This window comes from Canis lupus, chromosome 29, assembly GCF_011100685.1.
Source record: "Canis lupus familiaris isolate Mischka breed German Shepherd chromosome 29, alternate assembly UU_Cfam_GSD_1.0, whole genome shotgun sequence".
Taxonomy (NCBI): Eukaryota; Metazoa; Chordata; class Mammalia; order Carnivora; family Canidae; genus Canis; species Canis lupus.
Window position 1 is genome coordinate 33,187,294 of NC_049250.1, and position 19,428 is coordinate 33,206,721.

The 19,428-nt window shown below is 35.0% G+C and overlaps 1 protein-coding gene and 1 long non-coding RNA gene across 8 annotated transcripts in view; one reads left to right on the plus strand and one right to left on the minus strand.

Annotated features, from left to right (window-relative positions):
- The window catches only part of LOC106558016, a 30,684-nt gene extending 18,504 nt beyond the window's left edge, over positions 1–12,180 (minus strand). The window contains exons 1-3 of one of the 3 annotated variants that reach the window (XR_005381186.1): positions 12,055–12,178; positions 4,837–4,909; positions 4,128–4,179 (exon numbers count right to left, since the gene is read on the minus strand). This is a non-coding gene — a long non-coding RNA (uncharacterized LOC106558016). Of the gene's footprint in view, positions 1–4,127; positions 4,180–4,836; positions 4,910–12,054 lie in introns of all 3 variants that reach the window. The other 2 variants (XR_005381187.1, XR_005381185.1) reach the window with 2 other exon arrangements.
- The window catches only part of WWP1 (WW domain containing E3 ubiquitin protein ligase 1), a 122,411-nt gene that overhangs the window by 39,762 nt on the left and 63,221 nt on the right, over positions 1–19,428 (plus strand). For 3 of the 5 annotated variants that reach the window (XM_038579667.1, XM_038579670.1, XM_038579669.1), the window contains 3 exons: positions 7,315–7,452; positions 7,548–7,614; positions 10,817–11,001. In XM_038579667.1, coding sequence (XP_038435595.1) covers positions 7,315–7,452; positions 7,548–7,614; positions 10,817–11,001 — 390 coding nt within the window. Of the gene's footprint in view, positions 1–7,314; positions 7,453–7,547; positions 7,615–10,816; positions 11,002–12,190; positions 12,285–19,428 lie in introns of those variants that run through there. The other 2 variants (XM_038579668.1, XM_038579671.1) reach the window with 2 other exon arrangements.

The following is a 19,428-nucleotide window of genomic DNA, read 5'->3' on the forward strand; positions in this document are numbered from 1 at the left end:
AGATTGTTTCCTATTTTGTTATATTAGAATATATTGAACCTTCATATAAAGATTCTAGTTATCTTCCCTACAAAGATTGTGCCAAAATAATTTTGTAAGAATGTCAATATTCTTTGAAAGAAAACTTATAAATTGTATAAACTTGAAATTATCTCTTATAATTTAATTGAGCCGAATAGAGGAAAAATAAAATTTTGTAAACAGTCCTACATTTCTGAAGTTGATGGCTTCAGAAATGCTAGTAGTAGCATCCTATACACTCTAGGCAGTCCATATTTTGTTTTGAATAATTGAAAGTTACATTAGTTTGCCAGGGCTGCCATACCCAGATACCAAAGACTGAGTGCCTTAAACAACAGAAATGTACTTTTTTTTTTTTTTTTTTTTTTTTGCAATTCTGGCAGCTAGAAGGCTGAAATCAAGGTATTAACTGAGTTGGTGTCTTCAGAGAACTCTTCTCTTTTTGGCGTGTAGATGGTCATGTATTTTCACATGGTCTTCCCTCTATGCATGTGTCTGTATCAAAATTTTCCTCCTCTTAAAAGGACATCAGTCATTATTGATGAGAGGCACCCTAGAAACCTCATTTTAAATTAAATACCTTTTTAAAGATGCTATTCCCAAATAGAGTCACTTTCTAAGGTACCAGGGGTTAGGACTTAAACATTGGAATGGGAGAGTGGGGGATATAACTCAGCCTATAACAGAAGATAAGTAACTTAATTTTTAAAGTTAAAGCTTGTGAATCATAGTACTTTAAAGGTAAAAGAATGACTATTTATTAAATAACTTTTAATGTAAGTGGCTTGCTCAAGAACAGAAGTAATTGCAGAGTTTTGACTAGAACACTGGTTTTCTGATCCTTAGCTTTTAATTTTAATTAGAACAATAGAAAGTTAATGTAGTTCTAGACAGCCTTGTAGAATTTAAAAATACACTTATGATTGATTAAATTATTTGGTGCTTTTGATTTAGCCTATTGCCGTGGCACTTGGACATTGTCCCTCTTCAAATTTATGAGGCTAATTTCTTCCTGTACTCAAGGCCCTGACATTTTCTTCTCATAAATTCATGTTTTTACTATCCTTTCTCCTGATATATTTGAGGTAAGGGTGTAGGCATAATTCGTTTGAATAGATATTTCTCCCAGTTTTGAAGATATTTACTTCGTTAGCCTTCAAGGTGTCATGTGAGTTGTTGCAGCATTAAATAAAACCCACAACTAAACCAACATAAAATCATCTGTTTTCCGAAAAAAAAATCCAACAGCAGCCTACTGGGAAATTCTTTCATTTCTTCACATTTAAATCCCAGCAAGCCTTCTAGTCCTTAACCTTCATTTTTCTCTTGTCATAGCCTAGTTGGATAATGTCCAAAGCTTTTACTCATGCAATCCTCTAATATATTTTCTCAGATCTTATGTAGATTTAAGCCCTCATTTACACTCCACCCTTTAGTTATGTCTTCAGATCACTTGAATGCCATTCTAAATTGTGGAAGTTGTTTAATTGGCTCTGCAGAGATACGTGGTATATCATCAGCCTAGGATACTGATATCTGAGATTCTTTCTCTCAATCCCACTATTTCTTAAACTGCAAAGGAAAAATCCCTCTATTATTAAAGATAAAGTCTGATACTAGTTAAAATGGAAAGGACAAACTTTAATCAATAATATACTATTGCAATAAGGAAGAGGATTCAGCTTGATCTGAACTCAACTTCTATTGGTATAGAGGTGGGTGGGTGTGGGTGGAAGCTAAGTCAGGGAAGTGAAAAATTAGAAAGGGTTGATTGGAATAAATGTGAGTAGGCAAGTTTTTTTCTTGCTAGTTAGAATTCTGTTCTCCCATATAGACTGTGTCCTAGGCCTTGTCTTTCCTGATGATTACGTTTCAGAGGAGTGGCTTTCAGGTCCTTAATAAATACACTCCTGAGTTACAGGAGATAACATATACACTTGACCCTTTCCAACACAGGCTTGGACAATGCGGATCCACATATGTGTGGATTTTTTACACTACAATATAAATAAATTTTCTCTTCCTTATGGTTTTCTTAATAATACTTTTCTTTTTTCTAGCTTAATTTATTAAAAGATAGAGTATATAATACATATAGCATTTTAAATATGTGTTCACTGACTGTTTCTATTATCAGTAAGGTTTCTGGTTATCAGTTAGGCTATTAATTAAATTGGGGGGGTCAAAAGTTAGAGGGGGATTTTTAGTTCCACTGGGAGTCAGTGCCCCTGAACCCTGCATTGTTCAAGGATTGACTGTACGTGTCAAAGGGACAGAGGAAGGATTCTCACCATTTTAAGCCTTTTTTAAGTAGGTGCTCCAAGATGGAGTAGTCAGGGGCCTCTCATGGGTATAGCCTGGAACAAACATTGAATTTTTTAGCAACCCTGAATTTTCTCAGGCAGGCACTTTAAGTGGGGCTCTAGTTATCCTTGAGTTGTTACAACTCTGTTAATGTATGTTCAGGTTTTTTTAATGTGAGGGGAGGAGGTGGTGGATGAGGTCTTTGTGCTGAGTGTTTATAGATATATAGGTGAGGGTTGAGGCCTAGTCAAGAAAATGGCTCAGAAGAGCTTGAGTTTGTTTAAGGAAAAAATCTTTGTTACCATTGATGGGTGAAGAGTGTTTAAGAGTAGTGTAGCTAGTCTCACATCAGAGTGTATATAGAACTTCATTTTGTATTTCAGTTTTGAAATTGACAGGGCTACTTTAAATACCCGAGAGAGAAGTCCGATGGCTGCCAGTCAAACACTGGGGACTACCCTGGGTTTTTTTATGGTGTTAGTAGAATTGAGAACTTAGCTTTTATCAAGGAAAGCATTTTGAAATCCATTAAGTTCACTTTAAATTAAATTATGTCCCAAGTGATTTACAGTAAGCAGATAATTTGAAAATTATCTCTCTACATCTAATGGTAGGGAAACACAGCAGAGAAATATGTCATTTATGACAGAGGACAGAGCCTAAGTCAAATTTTATTTTATTTAAAAATTTGCTTTAGTCTTACTTAACTGATTTGTTTAATTTGCTAAGACTTAAGTTCTCTTTTCACTTAGTATCAGCACAGTCTAAGATATGTTAAAACCAAGCTTTTGAATAAATAGTATTTGCATATCCAGTTATATAAATGCATTTCTATTCTTCAGAAAGATTTTTAGGATTGAGATTACTAGGTCAGAGAGAATGAGCAGTTTGAAGCCTCCAGCTATGCATAGCTGTCTCATTGCCTTCCTGAAATGTGACTAATTTGTACACACAGTGAAGCATATGAATGCCCATTTATAAATATTTGTCATACTAATAGATTTTTAAAATAGATTGTTTTTGTCAGAGCATTTCTTTAATAATTAAAAAAGTTGTATTTATTGATCATCTATATTTTATCATTTGTGGTGGTTCTTTTGTTTTGTTTTTTAAGATTTTATTTATTTATTTGAAAGAGCACAGGCAGAAGAAGAGGGAGAGGATGAAGCAGACTCCCTCTGAACAGGGGGCTCGATGTGGAGCTTGATCCCAGGATCCTGGGATCATGACCTGAGCTGAAAACAGATGCTTAATTGACTGAGCCACTCAAGTGCCCCCATTTGTGATTGTCCTATATTCTTTGTACCTTTTTTTTTTTATTGGTTTTCCCTTGTTTTCTCACTGATTTATAGGAGCTCTTTTTTCTCAATTAATCATTGGCCACTTTTTTTTAATTTGATTGATAGGCATTTAATATTTTCTTCTATCATTAAGGTTTATCCATCTTCCATTTTTTAGACTCAGAGTGTTTTTCGATCCCTATATTTCAGTTATCTTCCTACACAATTATTACTTTATTTTTAATTTCTTTTATAAATTCTTATTAATTTTGTTACATGTTAGGAAATGGGCACTTTGTGAGTTATTGCATATTGACTCATAGTGTGATATAACTGAAAGACTTGGCATTTAAAACACCCAGTTATAGCACTGTCATGGTTTGTAACCCAGTATACTTGTTTTGTTTCTAAAATTCTGTTATAAAAAAAATAATAATAAAATAAAAAAATAAAATAAAATAAAATTCTGTTATAATCATACATATGTTGGCCAACCTCAAAAACTACCCCAGGCATTCCTACCTTCTGGTGTTTGCACCCTGTGTGGTCCCTGCCACATTGAATCAGAGATGGCCTGTGACAGAATATGATAGAAGTAATGGTATCGGACCTCCAAGACTTCCAAGACTTGATCATAAAAGACATTTCAGCTTTTGCCTTAGTCTCTTGGATTATGTACTCACAAGTCACCATAGCGAAGACTCAAGAAGCCCTGTAGAAACACCTAAATGGAGAGGAGGTGAGGCCTCCTCTCAGCTCTCAGCACCAGCTTATTAGCTGTGTCTATGATCCACCATTTAAGTGGATTTTCTAGCCCCTCCCAAATTTCTGGCTCATAGAAACTGAGCAGTAATAAATGATTATTGTTATTTTTAATGACTAAACTTTAGAAAAGTTTGTTACTTAGCAATAGATAATACAGTGTGCAAGCAACTTTTAAAAATGGCTTCAGAATATGATTGATTTAAACCTAAATATGTGAAACACCATAAAAAACAAGATTTCTGAAGATCTTTTGTTTTCTTTTCGGACAGAGTATGTTTTCAACAAATCAGTGATAGAAGGATAAATTATCTAGTCATATACCTAGCCTTTCAGAGTCTCAGATTGTTCCTTTGCCCTCTTAGAACTAAGAAAGAAGTCTAGAAAGAAAAATCAGATTCTGCCTTAAAAGTTTCCTAAAGACAGTCCTATCTTAATAATTTATTTTAAACAGTAATTAAGCACCTACCTTCAGTCAGATACTGAGGATATATTACTAAATTAGATGGATACAATTTCTGCTCTTTTGGAGACTTCAGTATCTGGAACACATTAGGCATTTATGTACTGAATAGATGAATATGTCTGAGTTGCTTCGTCTAAACTGTTAGAATAATACTCTCATTCCCCTTACCAACATACATACATGTACTTGTAGATGGGAATTATTTACATGATAGTCCTCCCAATTTTATGACCTAGAAATGTTATATCCCAATTTTCCACGTTCAGAATTGTGAAAGACTAGATACCGTAAACAATCTCTCACTGCAGAACAATTATATCCTGGATAGAATGCATTTTTGTGACATTAATGATTTTTGCAAGGAGGCAAAGTGATCTTCAAGGCCCCCCTTTTTCCAAAAAAATAAACAGATAAATAAATCAAGGCAAGGAAGATCTTACAATCTGTAGTTAGAATAGTGAATGATGCTGATAGCAGATTCAGGATACTGATCTTGTGGCTAACCAGATTGGGGAGCTGAGCTTGGACTCCTGTAGTCCAGATTTTTGGGAGTGCCCTCAAGCCATTGACAAAATTAGAAATAGTCCCCAACTGTACCAAAGCCCAAAGATTACCCTTAGTCTAATATCAGAAAATGAACTCACCATCAAAGGTAAATTTTAAGAAAGCACCATAAGCAAGGGTTGGCAAAAGTTTCCTGTAAATGCCAGGATAGTAAATATTTAAGCTTTGTGGGTCATATAGTCTTTGTTGTACCTATTCAGCTCTTCCATTGTAGTGGGAAAACAGCCATAGAAGATATATAATAAATGAATCAACATGACTATCTTCAGATAAACTATTCACGAAAACAGGTAACAGGCCAAATTTGGCCTGCAACCAGTTTACTAACCCCTGCAGAAGAAGGTGGAGTAGAGGAGAATAATGGCTGTGTTTGAATACTGATGAAAAATAAATTCTAAGGTCCATAATATCCCAACCAAGATGATAAAGAGAAAGTCAGGCTTTCATCAAGTGAACTGCATGACACCAAAGACAAAAATAAAACAAAAACAACTATAGAGAAAAAGATAACAAAATTTTTGGCAAAGAATTTCTCTGTCCAGTGATTCTAGTGATTCCAGATTTGTTTTTTTGGTCTTTTCTGTATTTGGATAATAAGTATGCTTATGCTGGACATTTGATAAATGAGGGAGAAAACACCCAAATTTGTTAAATATATGAAAGACCAAAGTCAAGGACATAATCTAAGAAAAACTACTTTCCATGGTTCCAAAAGCTGCAGAGAGCCAGTAAATATCAGGCTGAAGTAATTGGCTTCATTTTGGGTAGTAAAGGGATCACTAAAAACTTAATGTATTTTTTGGGATAAAAGTCAAAACAAAATGACCTTGAGTTAAGTAAGAATTATTTGCCAAAAATTTAAGAACCACATAATAGAAGAAGACTTAGAGATTACCTACCCCAAACTTTACACCATTGTAAACCTCATTTTCACTCCACATCACAAAAATATATTAATAAAAACAATTAGAGACTAGGCAAAATATAAAAGTATGGAAAAAAAAAACCCTACAAATGCAAGAATTTCAGCTTTACCTGATATCCTGATAACAGGAAGGAAATATTTGTGATCTTCTATGAAAAAAATAATAAATATTATCATAGTACTTACCATTTATTGAGTGCTTAAAGTGTGTCAAGCATGGTACTAAGAACTTTCTATGTGGTTTTGCATTTGGGCCTTATGACAGTCCTTTTAGTTTGATGTCTTAATTATCTCCCATTTTATAATGACTGTAACTGAGGCTTTATTCAGATTGACTAGTTACTCAAAATACTGTAAGTTTCAGAGCTGGAATCAATAACCAGACCACCTGATGCCCATGCAGAAATTTTGCCTTAACCACAAGTCGTATGGGCTGAAAGGCAAGTTTAGGTAATTGTTGTGCTTATTATCTGCCTATATTTATATGTTCTCTGTGCTTTAAAAAGTGCAGAGGAGCAGTTAAAGATGACCTTGAAAGCATGGGTGAGGGGCAAGGAGTTTTTTAACTTGGTGTGAAAGGGAGGAAGCCTGGTGCAGTATAGAAGAGTCCACTGATAAAAATGAAAATAATTTTTAAAAATGAAAAAAAATTCTTTTTTAAAGATTTTATTTATTTCTGAGAGGGACAGCACCAGCACGAGTGGGGGTTTGGGGGTATAGGGCAGAGGGAGAGAGGACAGAGAGAGAAGCAGACCCCCTAACTGAGCAGGGAGTCCAATGCTGGACTCAATCCCAAGACCCTGAGATTGTGACCTGAGCTGAAGGCAGATGCTTAACCAACTGAGGCACCTGGGGACCCAAAAGTGTAGATAATTCTTTGTACATGTAGCAATCAGGTACTGAACTAGAGTGACTCTTATATGTAGTTTTGATTTCTTACACATAATTTTGTATATGGCAGAAGCTTTTAACTTAAGTTTTTTTTTTTCTAGTGGAAAGAGTAAAAGAACAATTAAAACTTTCTTTGGAAAACAAGAATGGCATAGTCCAAACTGGTGAATTAACAGTTGTGCTCGATGGACTGACGATTGAACAAGAAAATCTAACAAACTGCAGCTCATCTCCAACCAGTAAGATAACTTTACGTGATTTTAAAATTTGAAGGGGAAAAAAAATCTAGCAAGAAGTATATAAAAACCTGCTTGCTTGCTTTCTTGTTGTTCAGTAGAAATACAGCAAAATGGTGATGCCTTACATGAAAATGGAGAGCCTTCAGCAAGACCAACCTCCAGGTAGATTATCTTATTTTAGTATTTGTGGCAAGATAATGTAACATTTCCCATATATGAAGTTTTAGATTTTATATATAATCTTTAGTTTAGAGTTTGCTATACAATTTAAAAGTTTCTATCTAAACAGGTCATTTCTTTGAATTCTTATAAAAGTAATTTTTAAAGAAATAACTTCATTGAGATATAACACACATACCAAAAGGTTTATTGTTTTTTAAAGTCTATATCTCAGTAGATTTGGCTGTAACTGTTACTACTATCTAATTTCAGAAATTCTCATCAGCCTTAAAAAGAGATGCTATACTCATGAGCTGTTTCTCCTCATTCCTTTCTCCTCCCAGATTCTGGCAGCTGCTAATCTACTTTTTGTCCCAGTGGCTTTGCCTATTCTGGCCATTTCGTAGAAATAGAATCATACAATATGTCACCTTCTATTACTGACTGTTTTTACTTAGTCTAAGGTTCATGTTGAGACATGTATCAGTTCTTCATTTTTTTTTTATTGGAAATGGCTTCTTAAAATCTGTATTTAGGCATATTTTATCAATAAATAGACTCAAATAATGTGGGAAAATGGATTCTTTTTACAATATGAATTGGCAGCTTCCTGTAGATCACTATAAGATACATGCTCCACAGATAGTGGTCTTTCCTCAGAAGTCACCCTGCCATCTCCAAGCTGCCTTGCATTCATGTTTGATGACAATTAATAAAAGCTTTCTACTTAGAATATTTTAAATTAGAATAAAACATATAATAGGTCAAATGTAATGGAGTGAATCCCTGAAAATGTAAAAGTATATTGCTGTAAAATTGACTTGTTAATTTGAAAAAAACATGCTGGTAGGGGTGTCTGGGTGGCTTGCTTAGTTGAGCATCTGACTCTTGGTTTCAGCTCAGGTCATGATCTCAGGGTTGTGAGATCAAGCCTCATGTCAGTCTTGAGATTCTTGAGATTCTCTCTTCCTCTCCCTTTGCCCCTCCCATTTGTGTACGTGCTTACACTCTCCCTGTCTCTCAAATAAATACATAAATCTTTAAAAAAAACCATGCTGGCATATGACAAAGTGTTGCTTCTAGTAATACACAGAATTACTAACATCATTACTCCTAAAATGACAAATGATTCTCATAGAACATTTGAACAGATAACTATATCTTCTGAATATATATTTGGCTTACATATGAGGAAATTAAGAACTAGGAGGGTACAATTAGGTAGATTAAAAAATTTTTTTAAAGATTTTATTTATGTATTCATGAGAGAGACAGAGAGAGGCAGAGACAGGCAAAAGGAGAAGCAGGCTCCCTGTGGGAAACCCAGTGCAGGACTCAATCCCAGAACCCTGGCTGGGATCATGCCCTGAGCCAAAGACGTTCAACCACTGAGCTACCCAGGCGTCCCTGTTTTTATAATCTTTGAAATACAATTTTAGATGGGTAAAGGAGCTTGAATCACCACCAGTCTATAACCTAATGTTGTTTATTGCATAGAGATAGTAAGACATTTTGAATGAAAGATTAGATCTACAGCTTCAGGGAGAACTTCAAGTGAGTTCTTATACTTAAACTCCTGGATCACTGATTCTTGCTTAGTGGCTGGGGAGGGCTGTACAAACCAGAAGAATCACTTGGGAGCTTCCTTCAAACTTCACTTACACAAACTTCTTCCTGAAGACATCTCGTTCAAAATATATAGGTGACAAAGGAAAGGAGAGTGGCATTCATTCATTTATTCATTTTTCATAAGATATTTATTAAGTGCCAGACACTAGTCTAACCACTAACAGTCCTGGCCCTGTTCTGGTGAAATTGCATTCTGGTGGGATGAAGGTAGATAGTAAACAAGTGAAGAAATAAAGTAGGTAATTGGCGATAGTGGTAAGAACTATGAAGTCATTGAAATAGGACAAGATGACAGGAATGGAACGGAGCCTGTTTTAAAGAGAGATGTCAGGGGAATCCTCTCTGAAGAAGTGCCATTTAAGCTACAATTAAAAAGCCAAAAATATGCTATCCGTGCAGAGTTCTGACAGGAGAGCCTTATTCTAGACAGAGGATAGCAATTGCAAAGACCTTGAGTTTATCTTTTGTTAATTTATGCTCTACAAGTTCTTCCAACTCTAGAATATAATATTTAACCTTTTTTTGGATTATCTTGTAGTCATTATAATATTACTATCTGTGTATAATAATTTGTAATTAACATTTGAAGATTTTACAGCATGTTTTCGTATTCTCTAAAATTGATACATAGTATATTTGCTGCAAGGTAAGCAAGGAGGAAGTTGAAGAGAAATAGATTACAAATAGATGGGCAGGGCTTAGGGACATGATCTGATTTTTATATATTTTAAAAAACATTAAGACTGCTTTGTGGAGGGCACATACAGGGTGGCCTGTATATTTGGAAAAACTCTCCTGTTAACTTATGTGACATCATCTAACTCCCTATCCACTGCCAGTAAGATTTAAAAACTTTGGCAGTTGTAGAATTATTTATTTGCAGTTCATGTGCTATAAATTTTTGTAACTCTGCAATATAATACTTATGTTTTCTGATTATCATGTACCCCTTAGTTTAATGCCAGTACATTGTAATGTGTAATCAGTATTTGAAGACCTTTTCACCTTATTTTTCAGTATTCAATAAAATTACAGTAGTTTGGAAATGATTTTTAAAAGTTCCATAAGCTTTTTAAAATACTTTTAGAGCATTTTTTTTTTTTTAGATGTTATTCATTTATTCATGAGAAACACACACACACAGAGTGAGAGAAAGAGGGGGGCAGAGACAAGGCAGAGGGAGAAGCAGTCTCCACACAGGGACTCGATTCCGGGACTCCAGGACCACACCCTGGGCCTAAGGCAGGCACCAAACCACTGAGCCACCCAGGGATCCCCTAGAGCATTTTAATATAAAGATTATTCTTAGACTTTAAATATTTAAAATGTACGACTTGATCAAAATGGATTCATTTTGATTTAGTATGTGTATATATCTGAGTGTACAGATATCTGCTAGTGTGGATACACTTGGAAATGAAAGTAAATTTTAATGTAATAAAAGTATGCTCTTTTTTTCATTACTCTTTCTACCTATCACTTTGCTTTAATATTAAGAATTTGGTAAAGGTTTCCTATGACAATTTTAATGGAAAGTTAATTGTACTTATTAAAGAAAAGCATCTTTTTTTTTAAGGTTGGCTGTTGAAGGTACCAATGGAATAGATAATCATGTACCCACAAGCACTCTAGCTCAAAACGCATGCTGTTCATATGTAGTTAATGGAGACAACACGCCTTCATCTCCGTCTCAGGTTGCTGCCAGACCCAAAAATGCACCAGCTCCAAAACCACTCACATCTGAGCCTGCCAATGACACTGGTAAGCATGGTGATTTATGACTCATTGTTTAAATGAAAACTAAATTAAACTTTATGTACCTGTGCCTACACTTTTTACTGCACAATCTTCCTTAATCTTCAGTTTTATGATAGGAATGTAACGATCACAATACCTGAAATATTTTCTAATAATTTGAATTTTTCTAGATTATTTAGTAGGATATTCCAAATATATATTTAGCTTAGAAATAACAATACATTTCACTAAGCATGTTCTTATATGTTAGTTAGATTCTTAGGCTTCATGCCACAGATATTTTTGGAAATAATTAGATAAAGGGGCAGTTATTTATTAAGTTCACTCCTAATTCATGAAAAGTATAAGAATGATGAATGCTTATTTCAGAAAGGCTTATATCACTACTCTGTATCATTCTTGTCATCATCCTCCATTTAAACTCTGGAATTTGGTGTGTTAGCTTTTCTTTCTAAAATACTTAGCTGTTTGAGTAGATTGGTGAAAGTATCCACTGACCAGTAGATAGTTGCGTGGTTTAATGTTTGAGTATAATCAGATGTTGATGCAAAAGGGAGGAGGACTTACTAAGGCTCTCCCTGTTGCAGGATCTCTTATTTATACTCCATAGCTTGTCAGGTACTTTATAGGCCCTTCCCATTGGGAGCAAATTCACTTCCCACGTTCTTCTCTTATTTATCCTTGCCCAAAATTTCAGGGTGACAGTAAAACACAAGGGGAACTAGAATTGAAGGCTCCATTATAAGTAATTCCCACAACATTCACAGTAACTACTAGGAAACATAGGATAATCATAATAGCTAATGTTTGTGCTATCAATGTTCTAAACACTGAATGTCTGTTTAGTGATTTAACTTTCACCATAATAAATTGAAATAGATACTAAGATCTTTCCCTTTTTTCCTGGGAGGAACTGAGGCACAGAGATCACAGTTAGGGAGTAGAAGAGCTGTAACTGACATCCACCTTGACTGACCCTACCTCTTTCAACTCTCTGCCCTCTGCCTCCCTGTTCACTGTGTTGTGTGTGATTTTTATCGTGTCTCAAAGTCATACCATTCATCTTTTATACTCTGATGGGCTTCAAATAATACTCCCTCATCCAGCTTAGTGATTGTTTTTAACCTCTTCTGATAAATGTTGGTGACATCTGACAAAACAGTCCCCTGTGTCATCATTCTATTGGCTGGTTTACAGAGACTTCTGGAATCTCTTCTGTTGGTAGCAACCACTCTGCTAATGTTTTTTGTGTGATCTGTCATCCTTTAGAAGGAGGATGAATTCAGGTACTTCTCAAGGAGTGGGGTAATCTTTAAGGCATTAGTGCAAATATGGTATTTATTTTTCTAACCAAGAACTTTAAAAGTCAGTTTTCATGTTGGAGTGGGAGTATGGGTAGGAGTGTGCATATTCAGTGTATAACTCATTACATGTTTTAATCCCATACTAAAATCTTTAAAACCAAAAGGATGTTTTGGTAAACAACTTTGATGGCAAAACGACTAGAACTGATTTGAAGGTATTTATATTTCATCATGATTAGTGTATCTCTGCATTTTGCCACAAAAATATTGTGTAATTACAGTGTGTAGCTCCTAAGCCTTCTCACATACTACTGTAATATACAATATATGTGCCATATTAATTTCCTAAGTTCTGAAAAGTGACAGATTCTGGAATATACTTTGCCCCCTGGGTTTCAGATAAGGGATTATGGGCCTGTGCTAAGGAATTTTAAGACAAATAATTTCATTCTACCAGAGACAGTATTATACAAGAGAGTTTTGCGGGGAGATTTTTTTCTCTCTCTCCTGTTCATTTGACAAAGTTTTTTTTTTTTTTTTTTTTTTTTAATTAATTAATTCATGAGAGACACAGAGAGAGAGAAAGAGGCAGAGACACAGGCAGAGGGAGAAGCAGGCTCCATGCAGGGAGCCTGACGTGGGACTCAATCCTGGGTCTCCAGGATTATGCCCTGGGCTGAAAGAGGCGCTAAACCACTGAGCCACCAGGGCTGCCCCATCATTTGACAAAGTTTTGATTAAGAAGGTCCATTTGATAAGTAAGTTGCTATAAATATTAATTATTTTAGGCTAAAATAGGCAGTTTGTATGGTTCTGTATCTTGATACAGTTTGTAATCTCTCCAGTTAAATTGTCTCTCCATACAATTTCAAAATCAGGAAATTGGCGTTGACAAAACATTTCGCCAGTTACACCTGTGTTGTGTGTGTGTATATAGTTCTGTGCAGTTTTCTCATGTCTGGCATCATGTAGCTGCCACTGCAATCAAGATACAGAACCGCGCCATCGCCAAAGGCCCGTGTACTCGAACACTACCTCCTTCATAGCCACCCACTTCTTCCAAGTGTGAATAGACTTTAAAGAAACTTAAAGTGCTTATATATAGAAGTAGTTCTTCATGTCACACTTTTAAAAAGGAGTAAGAATGATACGCAAATACTCCAGTATTTCTGCCTTTTTCTACTTTATTTGAATAGTTACAGTAAGGGCAAATGCATGGTGCTTTGAGATGTACATATCATAAAGCACAAGAGAAACTTCTCAAGGATTAAACAAAGTAGGCAGATATGTCTTGTAACCCACATGTCATAATGGCTGAATTAAGGATTGGGATACATTCATTAAGAAACCAAGTCAGTGAGTGGCACCTGGGTGGTTCAGTCAGTTGAGCATCTGACTCTGGATTTGCACTTGGATCACGGTCTCCGGGTCCTGGGATCAAGCCCTTCATTGAGCTCTGTACTCAGAATGTAGTCTGCTTGGACTTCTCTCCCTCTGTCCCTCCCTCTGCCTGGACATGTGCTCTCTGAATAAATAAATAGAGATAGATAAATAGATTAAATAAATAAATCACCCCAAGTCCATGGGTGTGGTCTTTTATCTATAGAGAAGGAAATGCTTCTTTGCATAAACTTCTACTACCCTACCTGTCACACATTTTAAATACTAGCTTACATATAATTCTCCATATTCTTTCATGAGCAAAGAACCTATGATCCTGACCTCACTCCTCTTTCTCTGCCTTCCATTTTCCTTCAAACATCTTTATATCATGTTAACAGATGTTTATTTTGCAGCTACCATAGATAGATGTTGATTTTACAGGAGGACGCTGCTTGGTGGCTGGGTACATACACATCAGAGTTTCTCAGTTTAAGCACTGTTGACGTCTTGGGCCAGAAATTCTTTATTGTGGATGGCTGTCCTGTGTATTGTACATTCCTGACCTATACCTACTAGATGCCAGTAACATCCTCTCTTTCCCCTAGTTGTGACAACCAAACATAGCTTCAGACATTGTAAAAATGTCTTTGGAGTGGGGGACAAATTTGTTTCCAGTTGAGAACCACTGATATATCTATCTGTCTATCTATCTATCTATCTATCTATCTATCTATCTATCTATCTAATCTCTCCAGTTAAAGATATGCCATCCTACCCTGCCCAGAATTTCCCATTATTAACATTTTGCATTACTGTGGTATATTTGTTACAATTAATGAACCAGTATAAATACATTATTATTAACTGTAGTCCATAGTTTTCATCAAGGCTCACCCCTTGTGTTATATGGGTTCTGTGAGATTTAAGAAATGCATGTTGTTGGGGCGCCTGGGTGGCTCAGTGAGTTAAGCGCCTGACTCTTGATCTCAGGGTTGTGAGCCCCGTGTTGGGCTCCACGCTGGGCATGAAGCCTACTTCAAAAATAAAATAAATGAAAAGAAAAGACATGCATGTTGTCATATACTCACCAGTACATGACATGTTGTACTGTACTCACCAGTACAGTATCATAAGGGATTGTTTTACCATTCTCAAACTCCCCCATGCTCTACCTGTTTATCCTTTTCCCCATATTCCTAGCAACCAGTGATCTTTTCACTATCTCTATAGTTTGGCCTTTTTCAGAACATCAGATGTTTGGAGCTTTCTTTGACTTAGTAGTATGCATTTAAGGCTCCTCAATATCTTTTTGTAGCTTGACATCTCATTTCTCATACTGCCGAATAATATTCCATTGTATGGATATACCTAAATTTGCTTATCCATTAACCTTGAAGCATCTTGGTGGCTTCCAGCTTTTGGCAATTATAAATATAGCTGATATAAACATTCATGTGCAGTTTTTTTCAACTTAACTGGATTGAGGACCATGGCTGCTGGATTATATAATAAGAGTATGCTTATTTTTGTAAGAAACTGCAAAACTGTCTTCCAAATTGGCTGCACCCTTTTGTTTTCCCACCAGCAATAAGTGATATTTTCCTCTTGCTCTGCTTCCTTACCAGTATTTGCATATTAAGGAGAGTTTATTATTTTTATTTTTAACAGTGTTGAATCTTCCATCCAGAGGTGTTTTATGTCTCTCTCCATCCATTTTGTTTTAAAATGTCTCTTAGTAATGTTTTCTGGCTTGTTTAGATAGGTCTTGAGGGTAATTTTAATGTTGAACTTATATAGGGTCATTGTGCTAAAATGTTTTAATCGGTACTAAGTTTTTTAGTTTATTCTGATGAGTGTTCGAAATAAGCTTACCCTCTGTGAATGAGTTTTATCTTTTTATTTCCAATATTTTTCACTTTTTTCTTGTCTTAATGCATTGTCAAAGTAAGCAGCAATATTGGAATGGTGATTGTGATCTTCCTTGTTTTGTTCCTGATTTTAATTTGTTTCTGACCTTAATGGAAATTCTTCTAATGTCTTACAGTTCATATATGATGCTTACTGTGGGTTTCTGATGGGTAATCTAGATTGTTTACTAATTTTTCTTGATTCCTTTTTTAAAGTGTTTTGTCATGGTTTTATTGAAAGCTTTTTGGTTTGGATTGCAAATAGTCATACTACTTTTTTAAATGTTTGCACAGTCCGACTTCCTAATATAATTTCCTAATGTTGAGCCATCTTTTAATTTATTTAGTTTCAACTTTAGGGTTATATTATCCTCACAGAATAAATTAAGAAACTCCATTTTTCTTTTTCTTCTCTAATGTACTGTGCCACTTTAAATAACACAGAAATGATCTGTTCATTGAAGGGTTTATAGAATTTTCTGAGAAAACTTAAGGGAGTCTTGTGCTCTTTCGTGGAATAATATTAGATCTTTCATCACCTTTTTCGTATTTATGTGGTGACTTTTTCTTTCTCTTTTTTACTTTCTTTTTAAAGATTTTTAAAGTAATCTTTCCACCCAATGTGGGGCTTGTATTCAACACCTCTGAAATCAAGAGTCACTTGCCCCACTGACTGAGCCAGCCAGGTGATGAGTCTTTTCAATTTTTCTTTCTCTTGACATAGTTAATATATTTCAAAAATTAGCTTTTTTTTTTTTTAAGCATTTACACACTCAGGGTGGGGCTCAAGAGATCAAGAGTCACATGCTCTACCAACTGAGCCAGCCAGGTGCCCCTTAGTTCATATATTTGAGACTTATAAAGTGGTTCTAACATATATTTTTCTTTATAAAACCCAGAAAGGTACACTTCATGTCTTCTCTAACTTTACTGGTAAGAATTCATCTGAAGCATTTGTTAAAAATAACAGATTCCCAGACTCTTCCTTAGAGATTTCCCATAGAAATTCAGTTAAGTCTAGGATAGGAACTAAGATCTGTATTTTCAATGAGATCCCAGCTGATTCTTATCAAGTAAGTTAGGAAATTCTGATCTGTTTTATTGGTCTTTTAATTTCTTTTACCATTTTTCCTGCCTGGCGCTGGAATTGATTGCTAAGCTCATTTATTGCCATTCTTTCTTATATCCTTAGGTACTTTGGCTTTGTCTAGGAGCACTTGATACAAGTGTTTTCATTGCTATTAATTTCCCTAAAGTTTATAATTTCATGATTATTTCTTTTTTAACTCAGTATTATTTAATTTCTCTTCTAAGCAAATTGATTGTGGATTGGGGGAGAGCTACCATTTTTATAGACATAAAAATATCATTTTTTTCACCAGTAAAATGGGAATAATGCTGTTACCTGTCTCAGCATTGTACTGTAAAGACCAATTAAGATAACCCTTAAACAGATTATGTCAGTAAACATTTTAATAAGTTGTATTTTATTGTTTGTTTCTATTTCTTGTAGTTAGAATATGGTCTCATTGTATAATTGGGGATTTTCCTTTGGTGTTTTACATCTCAGGTTTTCTAAAAGTTCTTAAGAGGTGTTTGGATGGAAAATGTATATAGTGGAAACTCAAAGCTACCTATCTCTAACTGTAATTTAAGTCAGATGTGTTATCAAATCCTTCATACACTTAATTAATATTTCTACTAAACTCTTTAATCTGCATAGTTTTGAAAGAAGTATGTTGTTTATTTCTTCCTCTGTGATTTGTCTTTAATTTATTGATTTAGCAAATATTTATTGTTTTCATGTGCCAAGAATTTTCTAACAGTTGGTGGATACAAGAGTGAATACAATTAAGTTCACACTCTGAACTTCATAATGAAAAAAAATAAATACATAAAATGATTTCAGAACATGAGAAACTAAACAGCTTAGGGACTGGTCAGAACAGCATTAAATAAGGTACTCAAGCACTGCCTCAATTGCATTTTGAAGATGTAATTGAGCATGTACTACAAATGATGAGAAGAAGCCAGTCATGAGTATTCTGATACCATGGGAACTGTAAGTGCACATCTCTGAGTGGGAAGGAGTTTACTGTATGCAAGAACAGAAGGAAACCATTGTGAGAAATCAGGGGTAGACGTGGAGCAGATTAATTTCATCATAGGCTGTGGTAAAGAGTTTAGAATTTATTCTGGTAGTAATGGGAATCCACTGGTGTATCCAATTAGGATAGTGAAAAGATCTGTTAAATGTTTTGAAAAAGATTTCTTTGGACTGTCATTTGGAAAATGAGTTGTAGTTAGACAAAAGAAAAAGCAAGCAGACTAAAATTAAGAGGTTGTTGCCAGTATTGAAAGCAAGAAATGATGGAGCAGGAGGTAGTGGTGCGATGGAGAGAAGTGCTGAGAGCACTTGCTGTTGAATTTTTATAAGAGAGAAGTTTCTGCCTTGAATGAATGGTGTTACTTAGTATTTCATTCTTTAACAGTTTGTGTTTTGTGTACTGTACTGTGTTTTAGTATGCATAAAGGTTTATGACTGTTAACTTCTTTTATTCTTTTCCCATTTGGTGTTATTTTGCTTTGAAAAGAATACTGCTAAGCCTTTCCATTTTTGGACATTAATTTATGCACTGTTGAAGAATAAATATTAAATGAGATAATTTTTAAAGTGAAAATCATATGCGGGACACCAGAATTTAGTCTATGAACATTTTTTTTCATTTCTCTATGTTATCTAACAGTGTTTGGTATGGGGTAACTGTAAATATTTTCTTTCTTGTATTTTTTTTCCTCCAAAGCCATTCTCTCCCCCATATTTGGACAGAACTCGATTCATTCTCTTGGTTTTTTTGGGTTTTTTTGTAATTAGTTTGATTCCTTTAATAGTACATTTCCTTTCTACTATTTAAGTCTTTTTCCTTCTTTAAAAATCTACCTGAAGATTCTATTACTCTTAATTAAGTCTCCCTCTCCCCATTTCAATTAGAATTTTATGTGGAATTTTCTAATAGGTTTTGGTCAATAATCTATTCTCCTTCTAGTTTTAACTTGACTTACTTTAATAGGGATACATAATTGAAATTCATCAATCACATTTAAAATGAATATTAAGGGATCCCTGGGTGGCGCAGCGGTTTGGCGCCTGCCCTTGGCCCAGGGCGCGATCCTGGACACCCGGGATCGAGTCCCACGTCGGGCTCCCGGTGCATGGAGCCTGCTTCTCCCTCTGCCTGTGTCTCTGCTTCTCTCTCTCTCTCTGTGACTATCATAAATAAAAAAATTAAAAAAAAATTAAAAAAAAATTAAAATGAATATTAAGACAACTGTATTAGTGGATCCCAGTACTGAGTCATTCTTCAGAAAGCGTAGAATGAATTTCTGCATCTTTTTTGGCAGTCCCCTGTAGTACTGTTTTCATTAATGCCATTGTATTTCCCCTATTAGCATTTTTGATATTAGCTACTATTTGCATATGAAAAGGGAGATTAAAAGGGATCATTTAAAGTTTTTATATAAACCATGCAGACTTTCACAATTGATCATTTGGAGGAAAGATATGTTATGCTCATGTTGGTTTTTCTTTTCCTTAAGGTTATTAGTATGTATATACACACACACAGTTGACCCTTGAGCAAGAGGGGATTTGGAATACCAACATCATACACCTCCCAACCGCCTCCCACCCTACCAATTGAAAGTCTTTGTATCACTTTGGATTCCTCCCACAAATGTAACTACTAATAGCCTATTGTTGACCTTGAAGCCTTACCAGTAACATAAAGTCAGTTAACACTTATTTTGTATATTATATACTGCCTTATTACAATACA